Source organism: Pholcus phalangioides, unplaced genomic scaffold (assembly GCF_987345545.1).
Source record: "Pholcus phalangioides strain wild (caught in Gottingen) unplaced genomic scaffold, Ppha-v1.0 ptg000018l_1, whole genome shotgun sequence".
Classification (NCBI taxonomy): domain Eukaryota; kingdom Metazoa; phylum Arthropoda; class Arachnida; order Araneae; family Pholcidae; genus Pholcus; species Pholcus phalangioides.
Genome location: NW_028301611.1, coordinates 11,784,178 through 11,804,057, shown reverse-complemented (window position 1 = coordinate 11,804,057; position 19,880 = coordinate 11,784,178). Strand labels below are relative to the sequence as shown.

The 19,880-nt window shown below is 36.9% G+C and overlaps 1 protein-coding gene across 1 annotated transcript in view; it reads right to left on the bottom strand.

The window, feature by feature from the left end:
* Nucleotides 1-17,681: 17,681 nt before the first annotated feature.
* LOC149071738 (neuronal acetylcholine receptor subunit alpha-10-like) overlaps nt 17,682-19,880 on the bottom strand; it is a 44,512-nt gene continuing 42,313 nt past the window's right edge. The window contains exons 7-8 of the mRNA XM_089247678.1: nt 18,776-19,035; nt 17,682-18,678 (exon numbers count right to left, since the gene is read on the bottom strand). Of these exons, the coding sequence (XP_089103804.1) occupies nt 18,286-18,678; nt 18,776-19,035 (653 nt within the window). The 3' untranslated portion in view covers nt 17,682-18,285. The remainder of the gene's footprint in view (nt 18,679-18,775; nt 19,036-19,880) is intronic.

Genomic DNA, 19,880 nt, shown 5'->3' with positions numbered 1-19,880 from the left:
CCGGTTCCTCTGTGAAAAACGTCACCCGTCGGACAACTGGCTGTGCTTTCCTTCAACTTCGTCGTACGGAGAAAATCGCGCTCTTTTGGCATTTGCCTTAAAAATTCTATGATCTTCTGGTGGTCACCACGATAGCCAGTGGCGTATTTACATGGGAAGGGGGCGGTGAAGCGGGCTATAGCCCAGGACAGCAATTTTAGAGGGGTGGCGAGTTTGAGGAATGAGTTGCCAAGAAAATTAGTAGAATGAAAGAAGGACCACGAAATTTGTGTAACACTCAATAAATCCGTTTCTGCCCAGACAGCAAGAGACTAGATCAATGAGTGGCCAAAGTAATCAAATTATTGCTCTCATTGATTTGTTTGTTTTTTTTTTTCAATAATTCTGAAATTATCTGTTTCAAAAGTTTTAAAATTATTTCTTTCAGTAATTCTGAATTTTCATAAATTGTAGAGCTATTTTTCATGAGAATTTACTTCGGAAATTTTTTCATTAATTCTGAGTTTTCATCAATTCTGGAATTATTTCTTTCATTAATTCTCGAATTAATTGTTTTTCAGTGTTTCATCTATTTTCTGAAAATGATCATCCGGCCACGACAAAAAAGCTCAAGAGGCCAAATGTGGCATGCGGTCCATGAGTTGGTGTTTGGTACAGGTGAATTGTTTGTGAACGGATCGAAAAACCATGGTTTGATGGACTTTGAACGTGCGATCGAAGCCGTATTAATAGTTATATCTTTGACATATGTATATTAATATGTTATAATATTATTATACAGTCTTTCTTTGCCGGACTCGTGATGCGAGGATCCGGGTTCGAACCCCACAGTGGTGGTCGGCTGAAGTTGGTTTTCTGTGGTTCCCAACTTCAAGGCGCAAATGCGAGCCGATCTCCCCGTTAAAAAGTCTCGCCACAGAGAGCAACAGTCCTACAACGGTAAATCATTCAACCATAACACTTCACTCATAGTTAGTAAAAACTGGGGGCAGATGACAGCACTACACATAACAAGCATTACACAGAAACAAACTTTACGTCAGGTTGCACTACACGTACACGCACATTCCCGCATGTACCGATTAGTTGGGGGGTTCCACGGGGGGGGGGTGCATGTGTGGTGTAGCAGTAGTAGGTAGGGGCTCGGGGATCCATGATGTTCTTAAGTCAGCCACCTCGTTGGGCAATTTGCCTGTTGTGGCGTTGTATTTGTATTTGTATTTGTATAATTTTACTTTTGGATTTTTGTATCTTATGGGCTCGTTTCTTTATAACGAATTTTGTGCAACATTCGGAGTCCCTCAGGGGTCTGTCCTTGGACCTCTCATTTTTATTAATGGTAATGACTTTGCAGCTTCTATCCATAATTGCTTATTATTTGCTGATGATTTTAAAATGTTTGACTTAATTGTAAATTCTGAATCTTGTTCTGTTATTCAAGATAAGTTAACGTACATTTACCACTAGTGTATCGAGAATTACCTACACTTCAATATAAACAAATATTTTGTTACGTCTTTCACCCGTATGAAAAATCCTATCCTCTACTCTTATTACATTGGACCTGATATTTTACAGAGAAGATACTCTACTAATGTAATCTGTACCTCTGATTTTACCTTTCGTGATCATATTAACGATATTTGTACTAATTCATATCGCAAACTTAGTTGGCGAATTGTTATTGAAATTATACAAAATTAATTCATGCGATATTTGTATTTCAAGAAATTTAGAATATTATGACAATAGAATTTCAATAATTTTCCTTCGTCAAACTTTTCTAATTACCAAAATCCAAGAGAGAAGAAATTTCATTCTTTAGAAATTTTTCTGGTGGTTACTCAATGGTAATATTGATTGTTCTTTTCTGTTATCCAAAATAGGATTATTGGTCACACGGTACAACACCAGGTCAAACAAATTATTTCATATAGCTGTTTTCAGGACCTCGAATGGTCTTTCTGGTGCTATCAACAGATTTTGCATTTTATATAATAGTTTACCCGATGAATTTGATATATTTGCAACACCTATTGGTAAATTCAAAGAACAACATCTCTCCGAATGATGAGAGGTTTTTCCCCTTTAAATGACTTGTTGTGTGTGAGTTTTTATTAATTATTTATTATTTTAAATTAAAATTAAAAATTTTGTTTGTTCTTTCCTAAATTATTCAAAAAGAACAAACGTATTATTGAATGCCTAAACAGCTGTTATTGAATGAAATAGACCATACATACAGAGGTGCCGAGAAAAGCAACGCCTGCTCCCGTTGGCACATAATGCTTGAACTATGAAGAGAGACTTGATTTCTTGAATATGTTTACATTGGAGGAATGCAGCTGTAGAGAGGGATATGAGTGAAGTGTTCAAAATTTTCAACGAGATGAATGAAATGGACCACGAGTTATTAATACACTGTCAATCATCAACTGTCTCGACAAGGGGAATATCAATATTGATTGCTAAGGTGCAATTTCAGGTTGCGTTGTCGTAGGGAGATTTTCTCTAATAGGGTAGTTAATAAATAGAATAGCTTATCTCTGGGAGTCGTGAATTCTAACACAATTAACACGTTTAAATAAGAACTACGATAGACATAGTGGTACACGCTATCCGTGTGGAGAAGCTACCCATACATAGAAAAGAGACAACCATAATCTCTCTTTTATGGACATGTATTAAATATTATTAATATACGTATTCGTTTTTTTCATGATATATACTTTTATATTGGGTTGCTGTAATTTAATTATAACTGACATCCATATTTTGTATGGCCTTTTCAGCCACCTCGCTGGGCAATTTGCCTGTTGCAGCCTTTGTGTTTCTATTTGTACTTATTTTAAAAGTTCGGTAGTAATAATTACGTCTTCCCACATTTTTAGATACGGATTCATTAAATTGAACCGCTAACGTTCGCAGTTTCCGGGAAACGTTGCTCAAACAGGGCACGCAATGTGGCACGAAAGAACGTTTGATTGATACAACACACGTAGCACCGTTTATCAACGATACGAAGAGAAGCTGTTACAAAGTTTTAGACGAAACTTAGGCAATTTCGAAAATGCTTGAAGCAATTTATGATGACGATACTGATTTCACCTAACTAAATGGAATCGTGACCAACTAATTATTGTTATTTTTTCCCAAGTAATACCAGTTACATCAATAGAAATTCGTTACAAATTGTGTTTGAATATTCTGGTGTGGTGAACCGTACTGAAAATTGGCGTTTCTTTGATAACAATGCTAAAAAAAAAAGTTGGGAAAATTATTTTTCTCAAAGATTTTAGGGTATATTGGGGCTGCTGATTTAAAAACTGCTATCGGTTCTGCCGAATCGACATAATTGCTTAGATTTTGAGATAATGCATACTCCCAACATTTCAATATACTAATACGTTCAAAGAGTCCCGCGACTTACTTCATTAAAAAAATTAATGAAACCGATAGAACTTGTTTATTTGGTGTTTCCTTCGAAGTAACAACCCTGTTCACAGTTATGCATTTCTGACATTATTTATACAAAGATATAAATGCAGAATGTGCAACGTCTTTTTTTGTCACATACACCAGTTTTTTTATCGCTGCTCTCTGCACTTCTTCGGAACCTGACAATCGTTGCCCCTACAATCGATACAAATTCTTGACCGTCAAACTGAAAGATACCCAGGCCACATCGCTATATAGCAATATCGGCTCATTGTCCTCACGGACTGGATACCTCTGGCAATTTATTCATAAAACAGCGCACATTACAAAATATACTCGTACAGTACAATCATAACAAGTATAAAATCATAATCTAAGTATAAGATCAGTTGCGAGATCCAATCTACGTATACAATCGGAAATCAAGCATATAATCCTAAATTCCATATTAAATCTTAATTCTAATATAAAATCCTAAATCGCATATTAAAAATCAATAATAAATCATGTATAAAATTCATAATTGATTTCATTCTCAATATAAATCGTTTGATTTCCACGGTATTATACTGTTCTTGTGCTATCAGTCTGTCTTCTTTATAGTTGATCATAGTTGAAGTATTGGAATAGGATGTTTTGGCGGGTAATATGACATCAGGAGGGACATGCGAGCCGGTGCATTGCCATGATGGAGCACCTACGGCTTGGCCTTACAAAGATCTGGTTGATTGCGACTCACCGATTCATGTAGACGTTTAAATACTCACAGGCCCCTCCTGGTGTCAGATAACCTTCAAAACATTCCATTCCGATACTTTTACAAATAGCTTATTCCCCTGATCTTGCCACCCCCACCACGGTGATTTTTCCTTTTTTTTCTGAGAAATAATTTGCTTAAGGGCAAACGAGTCTCAGGTTCCGAAGAAATGCAGCGAGCAGCAACGAAGGCGTTGGAACGTGTGACAAAAAAAGGCATATGCATCTATATCTTTCTATGAATAATGCAAAAATGCATAATAGTGCACAGGGTAGTTACTTCGAAGGAAACACAAATATGCAGGAGATAATATGTGTATTCATTCTTCAGTAATTAGGCAAGTCTTTTTGAACTTTTTAAACGTATTAATTATCTGAATATGAAATTAATAAAGTTTTCCTAAGATGGACAAATTTAGCTGTTCTTAATTAATTTTTGTGTTTTTGTGTGCTGACTCCAGATCTGACCTTAAAAAACGACCATCACGTATAATTTTTTTATATGGTATATAATTTTCAATATCTTTCAAAACGTAAATATTTAGGCTTATACGCGTGAAATGGACTAGATAATTGAATTTATATTTTTTGTCATTTAAAACTTGGGGAATGGCAACACTGATTTTATCTGTAATTGCAACCGGATTCTCCGTTTTTTTTTAATTGAAAAAGAAAAACACAGGCTTCATATTTATGTATAACCCTTTAGTCGAAAAATAGAGCTAAGTCAATGTCACAGATCCATTAATAAGACCCATCCGAATAAGTTTTGCTGCCACCACTTCATATTAAATTGGGGTTGATCAGAGGCATGTGCATGGGGCTTGTTCCTCTCCCGACGATCGTAAAAATATTTTTCTAATATTTTTGTAAAAAATTAAATATCGAAAAAACTAAATACGAATGTCCAATAAAACACCTTTATCAGCTATTTTAATCAATTTCTGTGAACTTGAATGTTTTTGAAGGTCAATAACTAAAAATTTATCTGGAAGAACATACTTGTGAACCCTCTCCTCTAATCTTAAAGCTTTTGTGATCCCTCCTAAGTTGACCCTGATTACGTCCCTAGATCCCCCCCGAGACCGATAGAAAACATTATGAAGGCTATGGACAAATCTTGCTCAGGTTTCTCGCACATGAAAAGAAAAAATTTCCCGAAATTGAATAAGACAAAACACTAAAAGAAGGAGTATTTGTATGTCTTCAAATAAGGAAATTATCCAGTTATTTTGTTTTCATATACAACTCGTTGCTTGGCAATCATTCACATCTGCAACAGAAAGTTCTTTTTAGGGAATCACAAGGAGGAAAATTACCAACAGCTTATTCAAGAACTGCTCTGTTCGTACAAAAATCTTGGATATTAAATGAATCCAGAAATCCATTTCTATTTTCCCCCGATAACCTGGGAGCAGTCAGTGATGAACAATGTCGCGGAGCGACTTTTCAAGACATATATTAATAATAATGAAATATCAATACTCTATGTTACTCGCTCGCATGGCTTTATCTTAGAATTACACGAGACATATATGACACTGAAATATTAACAAAGACATTGCGAAAAGTAATCAAGATACTACATTTATTGTATGTTAACATTAAACTCGTTTCATTTTTATCACTCAAAATTTTCACTTAAGGACGGACTATAGCATTTACGAAAACATGGTAAGATAACAATACACAAGCTCTCACTCAGTAAAAACAATAAAATGCAATAACACACACACACACACACTTTGGTTTATTCACCCATACATCTCCTTCACGAGAGTTTTAATGATGATTTCTTTCACCCACCAGTCATCATTAGGGACCCTCAACCGGGGTAGAAGAGAGTTACAGCATACTCAAACGCGACACGTTGGCCGACAAACTCCTAGAATCTCTCTGCCGAAGAAACATCGTGTGTTTTCACACCAAGTTGGTGGAAAAAAACTGCTATTGGTTGAAAGCAATCGCCTAACATCCATCAACGGCTTTCATTGGCTCAGAGGCACATGCATGAGAACATGACTTCTATTGTGAGAGAAATGTGCTCATGTTGCGCAATCTTGTACGTTTCTCAGTACAAGAAAAATGCGTCGTAGAATTCCGGCGAGGGAAAAGAGAAACCCGATGTGTTTCTTCTAATGTATTTATGTGTGTAAGCGTGTATTTTGTGGTTTCGCTATGGGGGGGAGAGAGAAGTGCGATCGGGACAACAAGAACAAAGAGTCCACCAAGGCATTCAAACTATATAGTAAGCAAGTGGGACCCTTCAGTGGTGAGTAATTACTGTTGGTTCTTGCTTTTCATATTGTATATGTCACGGTAAAAGCCTGAAGACTAGTAAAACCTAGAATTTACCGGTAAGAACTAGGTTTTATCATGGCGAGTTGGTAAAAGCCCGAAATGCGCTCGTGAACGTTTTATACAAACAAATACAACGCCACAACAGGCAAACCGCCCAACGAAGTGGCTGACTTAAGAACATCATGGATCCCCCGAGCCATTTTTTGGAGGCCCTACCTACTACTGCTACACCACACATGCACGTATTCCCAAGAGATCTTTACGATCTGTACAGGGAACTTGTTAGTAAACATCCATGCCCGAACCGTGATTCGAACCCAGACCTGCACAGTCAGAAGCTAGCTCCTGATAAAGAGAAACTCGATGTGTTTCTTCTAATGTATTTATGTGACGTCATTCATGTTGCAAGGGGTTATAAAGTTAGTAAAATAAAAAAAGAAGTAATAACTTTTTTATACGAATACCCCGTCCCCCAGTTAGAAAATTGTTACCCTGTCTCTTCTGAGGCTAACAAAAAAAAGAAAAAAAACCAATTTCCACGTTACCAAGTGCAAAATTCTCTGAGGTATTTGAATTAAAAAAATCTCGGAGGAAAATTGAGAAAGAACAGCGTTTAGGGAAGAATCGTTCTCCGGTTAGTGTTTGCTGTTCTTTCTCAACTTTTCTCCAGGGAAGACCGGGCAACAACTTTCTAATCAGGTATTTGAGCACAGGGTGTCCATATAAAAAATTATTTTTTTTAAAAATTTTGATAACTACACAACCCCTTGCAACATGCACGACGTATCTGATTTCTACACGTTATTTGGATACCTTTTCAAGCTGGAAGTATGTTTCTACTATCAGCAGTAAAATGCGACAAGGGAAAATAAGTAATCACCCTATATGTATATGCTTTTACAACTTGTGCGCTTTAAACACTTGAAATATATTTTTCATTAATAATGAATATATTTCAGCTAGATCACTATTTGGACACTAGTGAAGATGATGAAACAGTACACTATATGGTACAATTGATTGGGTAAACTCATTGCAAAATGAAAATAATGGACACATTCGGTCCGGTCATCAGTCCACGTTGAACGATCTTAATATGATTTTATAAGTTGCGTTTTTTCAAATCTGCTTCACTTGCATCTTTTGTATTTGTTTTTAAATAAAATCTATAAATCTTAATTAAATTTAATTGGAGAAAATACTGAAATCTCTCGGTAACTTTCGTATAGGGCTTATCTCCGCATGATCGAAACTCATGAAAGCTTTTAGATCTTAATGCATATGAATCGTTAGGGATATTATCTCCAGAAGATGATTTCACATATCAACAATAACTTTGATAATGAAAGGAATCACTTTCGTAAATGATCGAAATCTTTAATCACTCAAAAGGAACGCATGAAACCACGAGTAATTTGAACGCGCTTCGTTCTTACGAGCTCCGTCTTTCTCAAGACGTTCTCGTCACCCAATCGATTCTCATTTAAAGTGACAAACAAACCTTTCCAGTTCTTGAATACGCTTCTGAGAATTCGTATACAGTGTGTCCTGTAAGTGCTAATGCGTCCTTCATCTCATCAACCGTCCGTCGTAAAGGTCAAGTTCCGATTTTTAAATGCTCGAAAGGAGTTCAAAACTACCCTATACCAGTTTTAAGATTTAAATACAGTGTGTCATAAAATAAAAAAATCTATATTTTTATACGGTCCTTTTTTTCCTCTAACTTCCAAACAGAAAGTTGCCACGTATCTCCTGAGGCCAACAGGAAAAAAAAAATCCCTGTTTCTAAGTGCAATATTCGCTAAGATATTTTAATTTAAAAATCGGAGAAAAGAAAGAAAGCAAAAACCAACGGACACAATGTTACTTTCTCTCATTTACGCTGTCCTTTTCCAACTTTTCTCCACTTACTAAGAAACATAATAATAGATATTTTACAATTACTAAGGAACTTAATAAACATAAGATCCTATGGGTTCGCTTGATCGGGGGAGGCGATGAGAAAGTTTGGGAAACTATAGTATATACACGCTATATATAATCAATAACTTTCTCACCTGGTGGTCAAAAATTGAACTATTTTTTTTTTAATTTCATAAATCTCTCTCACATGGTCTCATTAATACATTCTAAAAATTTTGGCTGTATTCGAATAAGTAGTTTTTGAGAAAAACTTCTCAGAGTACGGGAACTTTAATTAAAATCACCCTGTATACGCGTATTCGTTGGCCGAGGTAAGGCCAACTGTATGGAATAAATATCTTTCGAAATGATCCACGGGCCAGATAAAGTTCTAAAATCAGCTATTTTTGACCTCGGGCTGGATTTTTCGCACCCATGTTGTAAATGAATCCTTGAAAGTGTTACTTCGGGCTCCGATTTAGAGAAAAAAAATGCTTTTTTTGACGCTTTGTTGTTCATTTAATAGAAATTTTCATTCGTGTAATACCGGAAAGATTCCTATTGTTTCCGATTTCTGAACAACGAAAGTAAGATATTTTACTTTTAGACAAAGAAATAGAAAACAATTTGCTATTCCCGATCCGGGAAGTGGGATGGAATCTATTATTTCCAGCTTTTCCGAAAGCGTTAGAGCACAATGACTGCGTTAATTTTTAAACTTGTTAATGGAAAAGATCGCGTCCTTATATTGAAACACGTCATTCATTGAAAATTCCTTCAGGCAACTGAAACCTTCTCCTTCATTTCTAAAAGCTGTAAATGTTTTTGTATTCGGGGAAACAGATTCGATTTCCCTCGTAAAATACAAGGAGGCAAAAAAAACGGGAAAAACAAAACAAAAGCGGAAACATTAACGTGTTTCCGCTTCTTTCTCTCTATTATTTATTTATTTTTTTGTGGATTCTTACATAAAATTCTCTCAAATAACAATTTTCTTCAGAAAATATATAGAAATAATGCTCGTTTTTTATATATTGATGCCAATGGGTAATCAAATATCTGTAATTAGAATGTATATCCAAAAAAACTTATTAAAACGAATAAAATATATCAATATCGACCACCATGTTTATGTGGTTATGATAGAAACAATTGAAGCGCCTCTGGGCGTAATAATTGTTTTAATTAATTATATTAATTCTGAAGATTATATATAATTGAAGGGGAGAATTATATCATTCATTTTGGTATATGACCTGTTGGCCTTCGGGATTCATGGAAATTTATTTTTGGCCCGCAATGCCTGAAGATTTTTACTCTAGGACAGACAGACAGACAGACATGGCCGCTGACCGTTCAGACAGACCATATCGGGATGTTAATAACCATTGTATGGATAACGGAGAGTGACGTCATCCTCACATATTGGGATGGTTTGCGCTCCTTACTAAAGGGTTGCCCTAGGACTCTTAACCTCTTTCTGCCACGACCCGACCCAAAACCAAATACAGAATCGGCTTCGAGACCTATGGGACTGTTTGTGTTCCGAAATTAGTGAAACCAGTGACCCAATGAGTGCATTTATAACAGGATCGTGAATGGAGTTTTACGACTCATCTAGGAAGCCCCTGTGAGTCAAGTTTGGGCCGTGACTCATAGCTCAAGAATCTCTGGCTGTAAAAGAGGATTTGTACGACCTTTTGTACCAAAATTTGTACCTCATTTGTACCGAGGATTTGTACTCGGAAGCCTCTGCGAATCAAATTTGGACCGTAGCCCATAGCTCAAGAATCTCTTTCTGCAAATGGAGTTTCTTAGTTTTGGTTAATTAATTTTTCTTATCAATTCTGTAAAAAAAAAACTTCAACTGATTTCAAAATCAATTCCTTCGCGGTCTCCCAAAGTCATTCCTCCGCTTTTCCGACGCTTAGTTCGTCTGGAGTATGCTGTAAGGTTTTTGGAGACCTTACTTACAGAGGGAGCTTTTTCTCTCGTGATATATTGGGTCGCTGTAGTTTACGTCCATATTTTTTATGAGCATCCTTTTTTTCGGCCACCTCGTTGGGAACTTTGTCTGTTGTGTTTGTATTGCGAGAGAGAATTCTCTGAGAAAGAGCAATCAAATAGGTCCATTTTTCTCAAGCAACCAATCAGAACATTGTATTATTAGACTTAAACGTAGGTGCTCAGCTTCATCCTGCCCACGACGTTTGACTTGAGCAGACGTTTTTTTCCGCTGAGCAACTGGGAGTTAGGATTTGTTATCCAAGCCCAAGTGGTATCCCCGGTCCGTGTGAATAGTGATTACATTACATAAGACGGCACCCCCTAGTTTATCGAAATGCAGTAGGAAATTCGTGTTTTTCGGCGAATTTGTCTTTTCCGTAGATCTTGTTTCGCGACTCCTTATTCTTCCGATTTTGATTTGTTTCTTTAGAGAAACATAAAAGATTTGCTCCGAAAACACCTTCTAAAATCTAGGAATGATCTCAAATCTGTGACTGATCTTATATAAAGACGATATCTCTTAGGCTTTTCTCACTCCAACTAAAAACACTCGAAATCATACAGAAGCTTTACAGCTCATGGGTGACGGGAGGTAAACACTTCAGAAAATTCAACTAATTATCTCTAGAGCACACTTCAAAGAAATTCTGATCAATTAGATATATCTTTGTTTCATTACAAAATTTTCCAAGTGCTGGATATATTATTAAATGTTTGATAGACAAAACGCATTATTTTATTTTCATGGAGAAAAATTATGGGCTTTTAATGAAAGAACGAAATTAGTGAAGGGCAGTTCCATCTTGAAATAGAAGTGAAGGGAATCTAATTCAATAGAAATTCCTGATTTTTCATGTGAACAAAAACTCTTCATGGTATCGAAAACATAATGGTGCTCATTACGTCAAACAATATGCAATGCAATGACTGTTAAAAAGCAAATGGATGTGCGTATGTTAACAATTTCTTTTTCGTTCGTTTAAACATCTTCAGATTCAAGAGGATTATTACTGTTTTCGAGAAAAACTATACTTCGTATAACTAAATATTTTATAATTTTCGAGGATAAGTCAAAGAAAATAGTTTTCTTCTGATAATGTCTTCACAAAGGAGAAAATAATTGTTTTGGGCTCATTTTTTCTCTCTCTCGTTTCTTGCAAATGTATAGATTGTGCGAATCTAAAGAACTTTAGAACGTGCTGCCATCTCTTTTTTTAATTGGCATTTTATATTCAGCTGTTGGTAAATGTACTTTACGAATGTTGTGGGTCCACCGAGTGCTGTCGACTAGCTTCTTACCAACATGAAAGCTCTATTTTTGTATTTTAATTTATATTTCTCTCGTGATTACATGTAGTTTATTTTAAATTTCATTCTTCCATTTTCTTGATGTACCAGAAGAAAAATTCTACCTACAAACGAATCATCTTGAATGTCAAATAAAGTGACGAAATTCTTTTCTACGTCAATCATTGTGACCAATCTTTGGACGCCAAATTTCTCCCCTAATCTTATCAATGAAAGATTTGTCGACATTCCTCCGGGTAGAGTGATGTTCTGGGACATCTACATAGCTATATAGAAGTAGTTTCCTCTCAATTTTTTACATATGAACTCCCTAAGCTCATATTGTCAAATCCCATCATGCACTTAAGGTCCCGCGGCGATGGCCGGTCGGCATTGAGACGGCCCTGTTGAACAGTTCAGAGGACTGGCTTCTCGATGTTAAGCCACAACTACAGTCGAATCCCGTTTTAACGAATACCGTTATAGCGAAAATCTCGTTTTAACGAACACTTTTCTAATCCCCCAAATAAGTTTACATAGCAACAAAGCTAGGTAACCTGGAATTTCTTTATAACGAAATTTCGTTTTAACGAACTGATTCCTCCGGTCTCTTGGCGTTCGTTATAACGGGATTCGACTGTACCCCTTCCCCAAGCTATCAAGAAAATGAAGGTTTGATCTTCATCAATGGTGACGTACCACCTTCTTCATTTGTACCTCCTACTAACGCCACCCATATAACCAAGCCGACTCATCCTCCTCCATCTTGGATGGGCAAATCAAGTTTTTTTTATCAATGGCGGAGGATGGTATATTTATATAGTATAAATATATAAATTCATATAAAAAACTGACAAAATATACTATAGATGTCTGAATTTATTTACTAAAAATATTTTCTTCACAAAATCTCAGGAAATAAAAACAAACGAAATAATACAATGAATTAAGGAGCATCAAGGAGTAATCAAAATTATACAAATACAGTCCAGTTTGAAACGGAACCATGTTATGGCTGCTAAACCAAACCTTATAGACATTGGATAACGTTATGCAACAATAACGTTTAATGCCAGGGAATGTCATCCTAGGACACGAACGTAGTTACATAGTGCACTCTGGTTTTCGATTCAGCGAATCGGTGCCGTTATGGATTGGTTGAAAGAAAACCTGAAGTTTTCAGGTTTTTAAATAACCGGAAACGGTCCCAACTTGCAGAATTAGGAACCAGCGTGCATTATGTTTGTACCCTTAGGGTGCACGTTTCGGAAGCTTATAATTTTCATCGAAAGCTCTTGATGCCGTAATTGCACTTGCACTTTCATTGACCACATTCATAATACACAAATGAATCGTTGATTTATTTTTTGATTATACTACAAAATATTACGTGTATCAATAATGTTCTAGAATATGAAAAATTTTCAAACTCTACCAATACTCGGTAGATACGAGTTGTCCCAGAACTCTACCGCTAAAATGAGAGGGACGATAGCAAGGGGGAAAACAATTTTTCCAGAATGCAAACTAGATTACACCCTTCTTATTTTGGGAGTGCATGTAACACCCTACTTCAGAAGTCACCAATATATTGCAAACTTGATCACATCATTAGGAGCGCAGGGAAATTTTTCCTTTATAGCAGCGGTTCTCAACCGGTGCTCCTTGTGCACTCTCCAGGCCGCTCAAGGAAAATAAAAAAAACCAGTAAAATTAAAAAAAAATTATTACAAATGTTTATAAATAGTAAAAATAAATCAATAACTTTGATGAATAATTAAGAAATGGGCCTACGGGGCTTCGCCATAGAATTTTTTTTACTAAAAAGGGCTCCGCGAGCCAAAAAAGGTTGAGAATCGCTGCTTTATAGTTTGTATCTGCGGGTGTGAAGGGGAAATATTTTTTTCCCTCGCTCACTCCTATGGTGTGTTACATTAGTCTTTTTTCCTTCCCCTTTTTTTGGCGCCATTGCTTTAAATTCCCTGTTGGCATACGCTGAAAATAAAAGTCATTTGCGATCTTAGTATCCATGGGGAAATATTGTTGGTCTTAACATGTTAGTATCGCAGAATACCCTCTCATTTGGCGGTTGAGGTCTGGGACACCTTGAAGACACTCCAATAAAATACGATTATATACTTAACGAGTCCGATATCGTAAAAGAAATTTATCATAGACTTATGGAATTTTTCGGATCCAAGAATCCTAATTCGTGAGGTTCCTTGCTATGAGAACGTACAAAATAGAAATTATTGAATTTCCGAGTTTTTGTGTCGTTCATTCATGACAATTTCAAACTATACTATCATTCCTTTTAAATATAAATATTTTCTTTTTGAAATTCAAGTATAAAAAAAAATTAAGCAATTAACCCATACTAGACATACACTACTAGTTAACCGTGCACATGCATTTTGTAGATATTCCTGTAGGAATATACATACAAAGTACGAATAATACCAAGCTGAGATGAATTAGTACATGCGGGAATGTGTGTGATTTGAGTGTATGTGAGCACTCGCATATTTTTGTTGCCCGAGTTATGCGTGGTTCGTGTTACATTGGTGCATCCATCTGCCTTCCATATTTTGAAGCGAAAATGTCAAATGCGTGAATTTTCATGTCATATAAGTATCACGTTGAACGTCTGCTTGATCTCTACCAAGCTTACACTGCATAACTGATAATACCCATGTCCCCCATTATCTTGAGCGAAACTAAACTACACACATGATAAAGAGCATGCATGCATTCACGCAAAAAATGGGATGTGCTGTAAAACAAATTTCCTAACTGATTGGAGTATATGTTTTAGAGCAATTTTTCCTTAAATCTCACTATTTGTATCAAAAAAAAAAAAAAAAAAATATATATATATATATATATATATCTCTTTCGCTGCTGCAAAATGTCATCAACGACACATTTATCTAAACCCTCTTTCCCATTTTGGAACCGAGTAACTAGGTTAGTTGTTTTATCTGTCCCGAGTGACTTTTGTTTTTTGTATCTTCTGTGCCAACCCGCTGACCATACTGTGCATGGAAGTTCTACTACTACTACTTAATGATTCATGCGCTTCGTAACACATTCTTCTATGGAAATTCTAACAAACCGGTACATGTAGAAATGTGAGTTGTGTGTGGGGTTACCTAACATATTTATGTTGTGAGAGTTGGGCTAGTTCCGAGTTCTTTGCTGGTGCAGACATCTGCCTTCCATATTTTGAAGCGAAGATGTTAACTGCTTATGTAAGTATGATGTTGTAGGTCTGTCTGCTCTGTGTGGAGAGACTTTTTCAAATAAGAGGCCGGGTCAAAGACTACAAATCGTCTCTACCAATCAAAAGCAAATGGAAAGAAATTGCTTAATGATGTGATTAACGCATAAAAACGAGATATAATATGTACTTTTTACGCTTCATCATCATCAGCACCAGAGCTGTACCACCGACCTAATATGCCATTGCATTAATCTTTTTCAGTACACCATCGAATCAGTGGTACTCATTGTCTGATGCAGGCTCACCCGAACACGGCGAGGAATCCCCCTCCCCCTATGACGATCAGATCCGATGCTGTGTTTTCTGGAAGTACAAAAGGACCCCGATTATTCGAGCCTTAATAAATCGAGTTTCGTGTTATCCGAGATAAATTTTCATGATTTCGGCTTAAAAATTGAGTGCAGCAATACTAATGTACGTGCTAAACGCCTAGCATCGAAGCAAAAATCGTTTAATGAAAAGCCGCAGAGTATATGAGAACTCCACGGGGTTATGGCTGAATGTTAGACCCTTGCTTCCCAAAATGAGCGATATTGCCCTGTGGTGGTTGATGGAACGGATCAGGGGGACGGTGGAAGCTACAGCTACAACGCGTGGGTCGGCTAAGCTTCGAGGCTTGAGGCTTATAGGAATTGATTTTTCAGATTCGCGAAAAAAGTTCTCACGAGAGGAAGGAGGGGGGTATGTTTTTCATGCTACAGAAAAAATATAATTTAAGTTTTTGTTAACAGAGGGTGCTGCACGAAAGCAAATCACTGGAAATATGCAAAAATTAGTCCTATAAAATTCATGTTCGATTGACAACTTATTTCTGCATTTTCCTGTTACTGGCACTTACATAACGTTTTTCATTATGACATTGGTGGATAAAGCACTTTGGCGAAGATGTTTTACTTCGGCTTTACAAACGTTTCGTACACAGAAGAGATTGAAGAAAAGTTCGAGTCCAATCACTCCAGCCAGATTTCCGTGCAGGTCCGTCTATAAATACAAGTTTGAATTAATTTTTTTTCTGTACCAAAATAAAATCCTCTTTTGTGAGTACAACTTTTCACAAACCTGACTCAATTATACCAATTCCTTAGATCTTTATGAACTTTCAAACCACCCACGAATTTATGGGACACCCTGTACATACATTCATTTGATTGTTTTTTTGCACTACAGTAATAGAAAATACTTTGTGTATAAACGTAATTTTTACCTCTTACGAATTCATTCAATTAATTCAATGCTCAAAAACTGGGACATGTTGGTTATCCGGATCAATCAGGGTACCCTGTAAATAATTTGATTCGCTGGTATATTTCCAGCCAAGTTGGACCTCAGAACATACCACTGCCGAAAAATGGGCGGTGTCGTAGAGAGATAATCCTGGTCCGGGGGGAGGGGAAAGGCCAACAGTAAACACGTATCTTCACTCTAACACAACGGTTTTTAACCGTTTTTTTCAGCCCGCACGCCGTCCAATGAAACACGACTTTACACTTCTTACACCCCCTTGGATAATGCACTTTCAGTAAGAAAATTTAGTTTTCCCGTAATTAATTACATTAGTTATTTAAACTCTTTTACTTATCGTTTAACGCTATTTTAAGCTACGGTTAGTGCTTAATTTTGGCTTTTGTGAAAACGATCCAAAGAATAGTTTGTTTATTGATTCCAACTGGAACAACAACACAGAAGTGTCTATTTAACACTTGATTATAAAATTTTTGACGTTTTTCTTCTCAGTCATGCTAACGCAGTATCAGATCTAAGCGCAGCAGGTTAATAACACAAGGTATAAATGCAAAACCGCGAAATATTTTAGGTGTTAATATGGTATTGTCTTTTTTAAAATCAAAACAGAAAATAAGTACGATTGCTTATCGAAAAGAAAACTTTTGCAACGCAAATTTCACGAGACGCATTTTTTTGCAAGCGGAAGCTAAAAAACAAGGTGTTAAAATGTCACAGTATGTAATGATATCTCTAGAAGAATGGGAAAATTCAGTTTTTATCATCATTGAAAATTTCCCGAATAATCAGTCAACAGGGTTTTCCCCATGTTACACCCCCAAAAACATTTTCCCACATCCCCAGTTAAGAACCACTGCTATAACGGGACTATATTTTCGGATGAGATGTCACTCCTTAAACACACAGTTATGACAAAGAATATCTGATGTAAAAAGTGAGAAACATTGTCAATATACAGTCAACCCTCGGTTTGCGAACAATTCGATTTACGAACACGCGAAAAAGGAGTGAATATCGAGGGAAGGGTATTTCAGAAGTCTGTGGTCACGTATGGCTACACGTGTACTTGAGAGAAGAATTTGATTTCGTCTAAGTAATGTTTTCATTCCTTCAAATACGACATCTCAAACTTCAGAAAGCTTTTTCAAAGAACTTTTTCAAAAACTTTTACAATAATTTTTGGCATAAAAAACGAACACTTCCCAAAATATTATTTTAATATTCCACATGGCATATTGCGTATTGCATTTACTATCATCGACAAAGCTTTGCAGCAAATATATTACAGAATTATGAATTTGACTTGGAGGATATTGCAGCCAGAGATTTTGAGGGCTTTTGACACTAGGATTAGCGATAATATCAATTAAATCAGACGTGTGTGTGTGTGTGTGGCCCTAGTACCGTTATCATCGTGTGTGTGATCATATCGCACGATGACGGTTATTATTATCTTTCATACTGTGGTTGTTTTTTGCACTAACCTTATTATTTTAATGATTTTCATCGGTTTCATGGCATGCACATGAGCTTCCTCAAAACTTCAAAGCAGACAACTTCGGGATGCCAGGAACACATTAATTCATTTTACATTGATTCTTACTGGAGAAATTGTTTCACTTTACGAAGAATTCGGCTTACGAACGGACTTCAGGAACGAATCAAGTTCTTAAACTGAGGGTTGACTGTATTTAAAAGGATATTGATATCCCATTTTAGAATGTACCTTTTTCTACTTCGCGCCAAACTGATAGTTGCAAAAATGATTGGATCAACTGAATGTTTGAATCTGAACGTGTACACATGTCACAGACACTCTAATATTTAAGAATTCTACATGAAATCTTATCGTATCTAGAAGGAAATTTACAAAAATCCAATGTTCGTTTTTTTAGCATTGCCTAACTATTAGTAATCCAAAACACCACCAATTCATGTTCTCACATTAAAGTACAATTTATCTTTCAACATTATCCATGCCGCTGCAGATTGCGGCTGCACATTCTTCTGAAAGGTGCTCCATGCTTTGGGAAGTTTTCTTCTTTTCCTTCAATGTTGGGGATGACTTCCTATAATGAGAACCCTCGTCTGTGGAAAGGCACGATGACGAGGAACGACAACGATGACACCAGCGTTACTACGAAGAAGATCCAGAACAGGAACCTGTCGATCACGAGAGCCATCTGCCGCCACTCGTTGACCGTCTTCGAGTGGCATTCCTCTTCTTCTTGCTTGAGCACGAGGTACCTCAGAGTCTTCAGAATGTCCTCTTGGACAGTGCAGTGACCGCCACCGGACGGCACGCAGGAGCCCGTTGTCTGTGACGTGCAGCGCTTCTTACCGGCGCTGTACTCGCCGATGCTCAGGTTGGATCCAGCTTGATCGGTGATTTGGATATCTTGCTGCTGTTCCAGGAAGTCGTCGTGCAGTCCTTCCAGTGTCATACGAATGGTGTCGGGGGGCTGTAAGAGTAGAAGTTAATAAGTATAATTTCGTCTAGTATATCGAACTGAACCGTAACAAAGACTGTGTACCCGGGTCCCCATAAAACATTCTCACCTTGAGGTTAGCGTTCAAGTTGGCGTCGCGATGCAAGCAGCTGTCATGGTTCTGATGATTTCCACTCTGCACTTTCTTCCCACTGCGACTTGAGCTTCTGACGGGGAAACATGAACAATGCGCCATCTGATCCAAGACCAGAACCCGGAGCCAGGTGGGAACCTCCTTCCTGCTGGGACCACGGTAGTGGAAATTTAGCACCACGACAGTGACCACGACAGAAATCGAGGTGATCGCCATCACCACTGTGAGGTATATACCTGTAACAGAACAAAATATTGGTATTGACGCTTAAAATGTATTATCTTTGCGTAGTTACTAAATTGCATTCTGACAACTGCCTAAAATGATTGGAATTCATAGTATCATATGTACAAAATGTATGAAAGAGAGGGGTCACTGTGCCTTAGCATTATTTTGGACCTTTCCCTTTCGTTTAAGACTTTCTTTTGGCAACTAAAATTTTTTTCGGCCACTTGGATGTTTGCGATTTGTCCAGCCCTGTAACAAATCAGAAATTATAACGAAGAAACGAAAAATACAGGCAGTACTTTCTGGGGAATGAAAGAAAACGACTAACGCTTATCTACAAGTGCTTTCTCTTTTCCTGAAAAGTGCGAGGAAAAAAAAACTGTTTTATATCTCGTTTTCGTTTTCTCTGTATAGCAGGGTTAATACATTTTAAGCATTTTCAAAAACGCCAAGTTATACGTTTGGTGTACGTTTGGTGAATTTTGCAGGATTTCGAAGTGACGTCATCCATTTTTAAAGTGTTATAACTCATTAATTATGGATCAGATCAAAAAACTGAAAGCACTTCTCCGTATTAGTTTTTCACAGGGAATCACGTCTGTAATTATTGGGCGGTCGGTAGTTATCACCCTGCATACCTGACATCATATAGTACGATTTATCATGTGTACCAACAACGCGACGCTTGTGTATTATGCAAGGATACTCAGGTTGGATACTCCGGAGGGGATTTCACAAAGCCGACTAAATACCAGAAAAATTTAAATGCTTTTTGAACGATGGTAACTCAAAATTTCTCGAGAAGGACATTTTTGTGCCCCCTCCAAAGGTCGATCCTGCGGTATGCCCCAAT